At 39.7% G+C, this 11,030-nt stretch overlaps 1 protein-coding gene across 1 annotated transcript in view; it reads right to left on the bottom strand.

The window, feature by feature from the left end:
• Positions 1-375: 375 nt before the first annotated feature.
• cdh11 (cadherin 11, type 2, OB-cadherin (osteoblast)) overlaps positions 376-11,030 on the bottom strand; it is a 67,987-nt gene continuing 57,332 nt past the window's right edge. The window contains exons 9-16 of the mRNA XM_028422949.1: positions 7,672-7,785; positions 7,407-7,546; positions 7,042-7,178; positions 5,201-5,322; positions 4,963-5,080; positions 3,737-3,988; positions 3,149-3,300; positions 376-2,893 (exon numbers count right to left, since the gene is read on the bottom strand). Coding sequence (XP_028278750.1) covers positions 2,528-2,893; positions 3,149-3,300; positions 3,737-3,988; positions 4,963-5,080; positions 5,201-5,322; positions 7,042-7,178; positions 7,407-7,546; positions 7,672-7,785 — 1,401 coding nt within the window. The 3' untranslated portion in view covers positions 376-2,527. The remainder of the gene's footprint in view (positions 2,894-3,148; positions 3,301-3,736; positions 3,989-4,962; positions 5,081-5,200; positions 5,323-7,041; positions 7,179-7,406; positions 7,547-7,671; positions 7,786-11,030) is intronic.

Here is an 11,030-nt window from a genome sequence, read left to right as displayed (position 1 = left end):
AGTTGGTAATAGTAAAACCTCTGTTTGGGCAAAATGTATATTTTGGGGTGGGACCCATTGATGGGATGAAACATTCTGATTGGCTGTTCAGCTTAGTAAACCCATCCACAAGAAGAGAAATAATGACCACAAAGCAGACAATAAAGTCAGGATGGCGGTCCTTTTTCATCTGTAGCAAATAGAGCTTTATTTTCACAAATGTAGGCTTCTTGCGATTTCCCGTTTTTTTGATACAAATACATGCTACCATGCTGGCCTGAGAGTTATTTCCCTTCATGTGGATAATACTCATGTGTCTCAGCCAGTCATGTTCATTAGCTAATAGTAATGTATCACCAGAGACCAACACAAACCAAAGTTACACACAGTTTAATATCATTTTATAAAAAGAGCATTTATTTCAAAGTTTTTTTTTTTTTTTCGCTTCGGAGATTGAAGCACATAGTAAAGCAACAGTACAATGTTCAGAAAATATAAGTGTGATGCTGTAACTTTTTTTAATCTTATCTTCTTAACATGTTTTTGTTGTAATACTGGAATATTCTGCATGTATACTAAAATAAGAACTTTTAAAATTGTACAAATCGGTACCATAAAACTTGACAGAGAATAAAAACGAGGCGTTCTCTCACTGCAACAAACACAGATTGCTAGTTTTCCTCTTGAACAGGGAGAAAGAACGAAGAAACGCCAAATAATGAAAAAAAAAGAAACCAAAGCGAAAGAAATGAGAGGTTGTATTCACACAGGCATAAACAAAAGGTGATGTTGAACTTTTAGCAGTAAATTTCCTACAGCTGCCCAGAAATGAAAATTTGAATACTTTGTATTTTCTCCATGTTTAGACAGCTGTAGGAGCCCTGCAAAGAGTTAAACTCTAATTTGTTCCTGTGTAGCTGCAGCCAATGAAAGAACAATTATCATAATAATGATAACAATAATAATAGAAAACAACAATAATAATCATAATAATATAATAACATTAAAAAAGAGATTGAACAAGAACCTACACACTTTAAAAAGGATGTTCTGTCTTCAGCCCCTCAGTATATGCGGCTCATAAAACACACCTTGTGTTGTTTTCCAATGTGCAGTGTCTAAATAGCAACACATGTTGATACAACAGGTGATGCTGCCAACATACATGGTGTCGGGGGGAAAAAAAAACCACAATGCACATTTTGCCGGTCTACATTTACCACACTGGCAGAAACAGAACACATCCTATTTTGAGAGTGCATGAGGCGCAGGTTGGATTCTCAGAGTGATATATCACATGTCTGCACATTGCTCTGTACACACCTAAGATGGAGAGGAGTTTGCTTTCTGAATATACTTTTCAAATTACAAAAAAGAAATAAAAGGAGAAAAAAAGAGAATGCACTGCGTTGCAAGAGTGTCCATTAAGTTTAAGGCGATTTTTAGAGCTCACAGGTTTATACTCATTGTGATTGATCATCATTGGTGGACTCCAAATGAGGATGTGATCATTCATTGCTGGACTCAGTATGGGAAGTGATTGTTGGAGGGAGAGATGGGGACACAGGGGAGGATGAATGAAGATGGGGCGTGGAGAAGGGCGACTTTTCTTTTCAAGTCTTCTCTGCAGTGAAGAATGAAAACAAAAAAAAAACTCATCCACAGTTTTGTAGTTGTATCCATGTTGAGTCTCTTTTTGGGAGTAGAAAATGGTGTTTGTGTAGCATTTTTCACAGATACTCAGTCCATGTGTGTTCATTTGTCTGTGTGTAGCTACTGAAGCTAGCGGTCTCAATCTTTACTCTTGTTGTGTTTACCCCTGGAGTTGTTGTTTAATTATTATAAGGCCACCATACTGTGAAGATGCTGTGCACGTCTTCAGAGTATCAACAACCCAGAGTCAGTCATGCCAGCTAAACAACAGTACCTGCTGAATTCGGCACACTCAGTGTATCTGAAAAATCATTTAGTTTGAACTGTTCAACCCTACTGACATATATTTCATTTCTGTTCTGATCCCATACAACACTCCTTCTTTATTTGAGAGAGCGACTGTAGGAAATTCCCCACCATTGAGGGAATAATATCTCTCTCAGGAACCTCAGAGGAGGTGTGTGAATCCAGTCCACAAAAGTATACAGAACCTCTAATAAACTAAACATTTTGCTATAAGTCATTTGATCATACAGCAACACATTTCCATCAAATTACTTTCAAACAGACATAACAAATCTCCCATCCCTGCAATGCTCAAGTCTGCAGAAACAGAGGGAGGAAAAGGAGAAATGGGGAGGAGAGGAGAGATTTGGGAATACTGGAAGGGATTTCAAGTCCAAGCATTCATTATGTGTCCGTCAGCAGATTATTTTGGAGGACCAGGGAGGTGCAAGGAGGGAGTGCTGCTAACGTTGGTTGACAAATTGGCATGAACGGAATCAGTTGGTAACAATTGGGAAAATGACAGGCGTTAACCCGGAGTTAAGAAATCCTTGTGGAATCAGTAAATCAGAAATCAGCGGGGGCGTTCACTTATTCAGTAAGACCACTGTTAAGAGTCTTCACCATCATCAGCATCATTAATGGAGCAGTCTTTGGTCCCGTACAAATCTGCCAGCTTCCTAAACCTCGGCCCCCAACTTTGCAGATAGTCATAATCCAAGTCAGACTCTGTTGTGACAGATTCCAGGGAACTCAGTGACCCAGCCAATGATCCTCTGCCTTCATAGCCATAGATCTGAATGGAGTCGTAAGGAGGTGCAGTTGGGTCACTGTCGGCCTCTGCAATTCGGGTCTTGATGAAGTCCTCGACATCAACACTGTTGGCTGCAGGACGGCCAATGCCAGGCCTGAGAGGGAACTGAAGTTCTGGTTTGATGTCTTTCCTTGGCAAGAAACCATTGGCACCATCAGGATTCTAAACAGTGCAAAAGAGAGAGCATGTTATTTCCCTTAAACTATTGACAAAAGCATGGCTGCTTGCAGATCTTTCTTTTAAATAGTATTAGTATAGAATAAATAAAATAAATAGTATAGTATAATCAAGTGGAATCTGACAGATACAAACAGCGTTTGACCCACTTGTAGTGAAGTCAAAGGACCTCCCCTTCCCTTCTAATCCTCAGCTTCTTTCATCTTCAATACAATGATGTTTGGTGCCCTCCCTCTTTACCTGCAGTGTTGCAATGTCGAAAGCCTCTGTGTCCTCCTCACCACCTCCCTCGTCATCATAAGTGATAATATTCTCCCTGATGTCCTCCTCCTCAAACACTATCAAAGGCTCCTTCTTCTGACGCCTCAGTGCAACAAACAACACCACTATTGCTGCCAAAGAGAAACACACAATTTAAGCATTGTATTGCATTTAGTTAATGTGTAATCTCCACACAGACTTTGGGAAATAAAAGCTAGCGTTAGATAATTAGTATGCACTGTGGGAAATGGTGTAATTGCTTAATTTATACCATTGTATTGCGCTGTACACATGCAAAAGTAGTACATTTGTAAATTCACTGAATTTGATTCCACATTGTTTCTCTTACAGTAAAATGATTTTGTAGGGCTTAAGTATGAGAGTAACATTAATACACAAGAGAGTTTAAAAAACAGTGTGTTCTGTAAACACACAGCTAGATAACCTTAATAAGGCATCAGATTGAAATTTCATGTTGCAATGAGGAAATCGTATGTAAATCAGTAATCCCCGATGGTGTTCTCAAACAAACAAATCTGCAATTCTAAGCAAAGCTTAGCTTCTTACCGAGCAAAATGACGATACAGGCCAGTATAGCTATCAGGGCCCCGGTGCTGAGACCAGCAGGGAGGACGTAGGGCTCTACGTTACAGGAGAGGATGGTGTCTTTGCTGTCACAAGAACAGACTCTGATGGTCAGGGTGTTGGTGCTGCTCATAGCGGGGAACCCGTTGTCATTTATCTCGATGGGAAGATAGTAAACATCCTGCGTCAGGCGGCTGAATCCTTTACGAAGCACATAAATACTGGCCGTGCTATCTGTGGACAAAGATATGGAAAAAACTGTTTGCTAAGTACCGGTAGATAAAAAGATGAGCAGGGAAAATGGCAGAAAGTTCTTTACTTTAAACTACAAAAACAAATACAAAAAACTTTTTACACACACTTTTGTTTATTATCTATTATTTATTTTGTTTATTAACTACCCACACTCATCCAGTGACATCTGCAAAGTCCGAATAGCCAATGTTGTGTAGCTTGGTATTATTAATATGCTGTTTAATACAGGGTCCATTTGTCTGTTGAATAGGAAATGTAATCAAAAGCAGCACAGCATCGTTTTGTGTCTGCGGCTCTCCTTATCCAAACAGTTCTGTTCTAATGTAATATAATCTTTATGCAAACAACGGATTACATGAGGTGTTTTACAGACATTTCAGAAGCTACATCACCAACAAAACAGTCTTACATATTAAATATGGCTAAACAGGGCTAGGCGATTCACAGGAAACAAGCTTCTTTTGTCTATTTCCCAAAATATGATTCTGATTACACTACATATCCAACACGGTATATAATTCTGCTTTCAACTCGTCATCAGTGTTTTACAGCCTCTTCTTCTCTATCAATATTCGTCTACTGTCTCCTCGCCTTCTCATTTTCTCTCTGTTAGTGTCTCTCCCAGTGCTCACAAAACTTAATTCAATCAGTTGGCCCCCTAAGATATATGTACATACGGACAGAGACCCCACTGCAATTAATACAGCCCGCAGGACATGTGTGCATTCGTGTGTGCGTGAGAGATTCAGAGCACCTGCTGATTTCTACAAGGTACTGTAAGCCTCCATCTGGTTATGCTTTGATCTAATCTGAGTGAAAGTGGAGGAGAGAAAGATGCCACAGATGAAGAAGTGGTAAGGGTGGCTGGAGGAATAGGTAGGAAGAGAGAAATTAAAAGAAAATAAAAGAAGCAGGAGGGTTAAAAATACACAAATACTTGAAAGGTCATCTACCTCTGTTGTCTTTGAGGGAAAAGTTGTGGTTGTGGGCGACTTCTGGAGCGAGGCTGAATGTGAAATGTTGTCTGTGAGCCATTTCATCTTTATCCACAGCACTCACTGTTTCAATAACCTAAAAACACACACAAACAAATCAGAAGGCAGTGCATCAAGATGTTTGTTTACCATCATCCTACCGAAAATATGCACAGTGGGTTGTTTTTGAGGCTCATCCTCACACAGACAGACGTACCTTTCCTGGTGCGACAGATTCACACATGAGGACTTCGTTGTTGGTTGCAAACTCTGGGGAGTTGTCATTCACATCTTTTATTCTGATGTTAACACGCACTTTGGTGTCTTGGTGGTGACCTCCTGCATGCACACAGAACAAAATCATCAGCAATCCCATTGCTTACAAAAATGCCTAGTGGTGTCAGAGTCATTAAGGACTGAATGACATCTGTTGTTGAACGTATTTGTGATTGCCTGTGTGTCTCTATTATAATCCATGTTTGTTTGGCACTGACTCGTCACAAAGCTAACTTTGGATATTTTCCCAGCAAGATTGCCTGTCAGTCAGCCACTCAGCCAGCTATTTGTTATTTTGATTTGTGAAAATTATAGACACAAGTTTCTGAGGCTGCCACTCAGTTAGTGGCAGCTCCCACGTATTTTACCAAAACTTAATGCTGATTCATGCCTGCAGAAGATTAAAGTAAAGTAAAATGGAATGATGCAGACAGAACAATGGCTAAACAAGAAGAAGAAATACATCAAAAAACTTGGTGTCCTTATTTGTACAGAATATTAACTTAGAATGATTGAGTGTACTTTACACTTTCAAAAAGAATATCCATTTCAATGCTGTACTGGGTTGCATATGTGCAATTCTAGTCAGTGAGATTTTTCCACTACCCTGTCATTAGTAGACATTTATTTAGCTTCCCAGGGTCTGTAAGTGGTTAGCGTAGCCTGCAATGGACCTAGCTTTGTGGGCGGCAAGCCCAATTCCATCTGTCCGTCTGGCGTCTAGCACGCCACAGGGAAACCACTCGGCGCTCTGCTAGTTTGAGCCCCAACCACAGAATACCAGGGTGGGGCTACTGTGGCTTGCAAGAGGAGCTGTGGGGTTGAAGCCAGGGAGAGAAAGCTTCGTTGGGCCTGTTGGTTGAATGGCATCCTCCCCTTTTTCTCCCCATACTCTTTCAGTGTAGTTTCAGTAGCACTTCAGCTGTTCTTACTTAAACTTTTCACTTATTTTTCAATGCAAACTGTTAAATCATGGTGGCGCCTCAGTGATACTATAAATTATTATTTTATTATCTACTTCTTCCTTCCTTTTCACATATGCATTTAAATGAAATAAAAATAGATTTTTTTTTTTTTTTTTTTTAGAGCTGTTCCGCAGATCTGTGCATGATTATTCCTGGTCACATACAAACCGAACTGTAAGATGAACTAATATTAGACACCCTACAAACAGTAACAGCAGTCATAAGTTGATTCAATTTACAAAAGTAATAGCACCAAACACTGACTGCACAGTGAACTGCAAAATGTCTTTACTCGAAATATAATTACTTTACCTAGATATAGGCAGTTCTTGACTGCAATCATGCTAACTTTACTCCCAACCAGAGGGAGCAAAATTAAATCAAGCAGCTTGAATCCACTTACAGTCTCTATATAAGATGTCATGGAGTGTATCCAGCACAGCAGACTGACAGTCTGGGCTTTAGATCCCAGCAAATGTATAGACTGATCGCTAGCAGTGATTGTTCCCTGTTACTTTTCCTTTATTGTATCAATATATGCTGTATATATTGTTTCAGTAAAGACCAAAAAATAGAGAATCAAGCTCTTGTATTTACTGATCTACTGGGATATCTTGAAAAAAAAATCAGTAAATTACCACTGACAGCCTCAAAGACATTGTGCCACTTTACATTCATATGCAATAGGTTTTAGTTGGTAGACTTTTTTTTTTGCTTGTGCCATGAGGATGAAGTGCAAGTGTGTGTATGTGTGTTTGAAGCTTATATTTGAGACAACATGAATGAAATACCCTGATGAATCTGTTTTCATACGTACCTATCTCTGTGGCTGACACAGAAATGTTATGCCAGGCCTGCGCTTCTCTGTCCATGGGTTTTGTTGTGGTAATCATGCCATCTTCTGCGTTTATGCTGAAGAACTGCTCTACGTCTGTGTATCGGGGGATCATGTACCTGTACAGAAAAAAATACGTATATAAGGACATTTATCTGAAATCTAACTAGAGAAAATGATTAAGAATATATTTAAGTAAAGACTTGATGATATTGTTTGTTCAGAATTGCTGTTGCTGTTCTTTTTGGCAAAGTTCGATAACTGTTTACACTAGTGTGAATATCCAAATTCTTGCATAAATCTTCTTTACTGACATATACCATGTTTATACCATGTACGTCTGTTACCTGACAGGGTTGTTGGCAACATCTGTGTCCTTGGCGTGAACTCTTCCAACCAGGGTGCCTGGAGGTGCATTCTCCTCAACTTCAAAAGTGTAACTGGGAGCTACAAACACAGGAGGCTCATCTGCATCCTCCACCGATATCTGCACACACACATAAATATATGCAGCTGCTGAAGGGCTCCTCTGATATTTGGCTTATAAAACACATACAACAAAACATTTCTACTTTACACATAATTTTACCAGCTTATCTTTTATGTCCTTACCTTTATTGTGGCTTCATCCTTATAAGGTCCCCAGGCGAGGTACTGAGGGTCAACATGAGGGTTAGATCCTTCAACCTTCAAAGTGTATGACCTTTTCGTCTCATAGTCCACCGGCTGTGAAATAGAGAAAGAAAGTTCATCTGAAAACTGCTGTAAAATGACACATTCAAATAGCATTTCTTCTTTTTGTAGTGCTGGAGAACTGCATAGGCAGTATTGGCTCTGTGAAATGCATGCATTGACCATGGCTGCAGGTAGGGGGAGCTCTTGCTACATGAATGGAAGAATGAAAAAACGGCACATTGCACATTGTATTACTATCACTACTATTATAAACCAGCACCACCAGGAGTAACCGAAATACCAACTCTGGTCTTAAGATCTTTTGTATTGCATGATATAGCATATTATGATTTGATTATTTTGGGAGCAGAGCAAGTCATTTAGTTGTTTATGTTCTGTCTGTTTTCATTACCAGATGAAACAGTGCTGTCTGTTTTTAATGAGACTGGATTAGTTTTGGGAGTTTGGGACACCACATGATAAAAAAAAAAGTTCTTTCAGTCACAAGATGAAGTTTAAATCTGACACCATGAGGACTTTTTTTTTCAATCTGATTTCTCGCCCACATGTTTATGATACAGACTGGTAACCTAATACATACATTGAAAATACTTCAAGTCACCAGTAGGTCAGTGGGAAGTGTACCCATGTTGAGCTGAGTTTCTGTTCACTTACTCTATATAGGGAGTAAACCCATCGACTTATAATATCGTTGTTGAATTGATTTGATTGTGTTCTTTAAGATATCCTGTTCAACGCCAAATTAACAGATTTCTCACACATCACACTTCCATTCAGTCATTACACAAAGTAACACAGCAATTATAAAGTGATGACCCTCTGTCTGCTTGGTGTTGAGCATGTAAGGATTCTACCTCTTTTTATTGATGCCTCTCTTTATGCATCAACTATTGCATAGAAAACTTTTAATTCAACAAATGTGTTGGCAGCCTGTCTATAAAAGCTGTAATACCCATGAGGTGCTCTCTGCTATGATTATGAGGACTTGTGCATTGCCAACAGCACTTGGCAGCAACGTCATCTGCAACCTTGTTGTAGCTATAATCATAGTAGTTAGCACTCTTCTTGGTATCATCGCTGCATTATAAACCCAGATAATACCCACTTTCCCCCTTCTGCTATACAACTACAACCACCATTTTCCCAGCTGGTATAGGGATGTCAAACTGGTAGTCCCAAGAGTGAGCTGGATCTTTTTAGTTCAAGGATCCCATCAGTTAATAAAACCCTAGTGGGAGAAGATTGGGTTCATAAGCCCAATGTGAAGTGATGAAAGCAGAGTGAAGCTCTTACAGATTGATGCATTTGACCAAAACTTGTTTGTAATTATTTTGTATTTAAACTGCTGGCTATCCTTTACTTTGCACTGTAGACAAAAAACCCTGCTTATTATTGATTAGAGGTTATGAATCTAATCATGATTATAGCACAGAACCCTGTAATCCAACATTGAGGCCAGGAGGTAATACCTTCACACACACTGTGTTTGCAGCAGAGTTTGTCTGTGTGGTGTCAGAGAAGGTGTTTAATGCAATGATGACAGGTACGATTGTAGTGGAATATATGTGACCCAGTTCTTTCATTCTCCCTTTTTCGTCATGCATACTCTCTGTCTCTCTGTAGATTCACTCTCTGCTCAGTCTCTCCCTTTTTGTGTAATCAGTGTAAGATAATAATACTATTCACAATAATGCCCCTCCCTTTCCCTATTGCTCTCTGTAACACACACACACACACACACACACACACACACACTCCTTAATATTCTGTGGACTGCTTTCGTCAGGACACAGTTGAAAGAGAATAGCTGATTAAAGCTCATCCCTGTGTGTGTGTGTTTGTCTGTGTGTGAGGAGGAGAGTGAGAGAATAGAGATTAGTAGAGGCTACACTTGATGCTGATTTGAAAGTGTGTTTAGGTGTGAGGATGCGTGTGTGTGTGTGAGAGAGTGTGAGTCTGTGTGTTTGGGTTTTAATTTTGCATAGCACTGCCTTCACAGGGCAAAAGGTTTTGATTTCCCCCAGGAGGCATCAAGACCCAATAATCTCTCTCGTACACACACATTCACTTGTCTGTTAACACACACACACACACACACATCTGAGTCGAGATGCTGATCTAAGATTAAGAAGAGCTGCCAGCTGAAACCTTATGGCGCCTTATGTTTTCAACATTGTTCAAACATAGAGTAGTTTAAAATTACGTGTGGAACACAAGTACTGATACTTAACACCTGAAGCCAATCTCCTGCTATTGTCTTTTTGCAGTAGAATGATTGCCTTAGGATATTTCTGGACCTCAACGTCTAACCTCTCTCTGTCCATTTTCTTACATATATAGTGACAGGCACTGTCTTTACATCAGCAACAAACCGTCTACACAGTTAAAATGTGTAGACTTTTGCAAAGGCCCTAATACTGTGCACATGTGTAAATGTGCTTTCAGTTGCATGTGAATGCGAAGCAACCTGTATTTCAATTTCTTTTCAAATTCAGAAAGCCCCATGTGAGAGTTTTCCAGCAAAGCCAACCACAGTTTTCTTTGTTGACTGTATGTAGTTGGGAGAGCAGTTAGGACCATTACCATTGCTCACTCGTTACCCTACATAGTCCTGTTGACACCGGTGGGAAGAAAGCCCCTAACTATTCCAACCTTCATGCCATACTTCAATTCTGAGCTGTAACGTAATCCCTCGTGTAGAGTTGTAAGGGGGGAAAAACAGGAATCTGACTTGTATTGATCAATTCAGGCAGAGATTTTCCCACACTATCAGTAAAAATGAACTGTGGGTTAAGGTTGGCTGCTTTTTTGAGCGTCACTACTGTCTGGACAGGAAACACAACACCACAAATGCCATCACACATTGTGCAAGCATATAATTACATACTTGAATATGGGTTGGGTTTAGACATGAGTCTGCAGCTTTTACAATATATCCTCTAGGAATTTCCTTAATAGTCATTTCAAAAAAGAGATTTTGATATATTTTCCCTCACACATTGATAGGGTGACTGCAAAGGCTATTATTTTTTAACTGAGAGACTCAGAGGTTGGACGACCTGGGAGGAAAAAGCAGGCTACCACAGCTCACTGGAAGATTCAGCTTATAATCCTGACCTGCAGCTACACATACAACAGAGTGCGTATCTGTGTGCGTGTGTAAGACTGAAAAAAAGAAGGAATGAGTGAGTTTGTGTGTATCTGTCAGAGCGCTATGTGTGTTGGACCGACTGTGTGTATAACAGAATAAGACACTGGTTGTGTGCGTGCATTAG

Source organism: Parambassis ranga, chromosome 15 (genome assembly GCF_900634625.1).
Source record: "Parambassis ranga chromosome 15, fParRan2.1, whole genome shotgun sequence".
Classification (NCBI taxonomy): Eukaryota; Metazoa; Chordata; class Actinopteri; family Ambassidae; genus Parambassis; species Parambassis ranga.
Note: the sequence above shows the minus strand (reverse complement) of the source record. Positions and strands in the feature narration are given on the sequence as shown.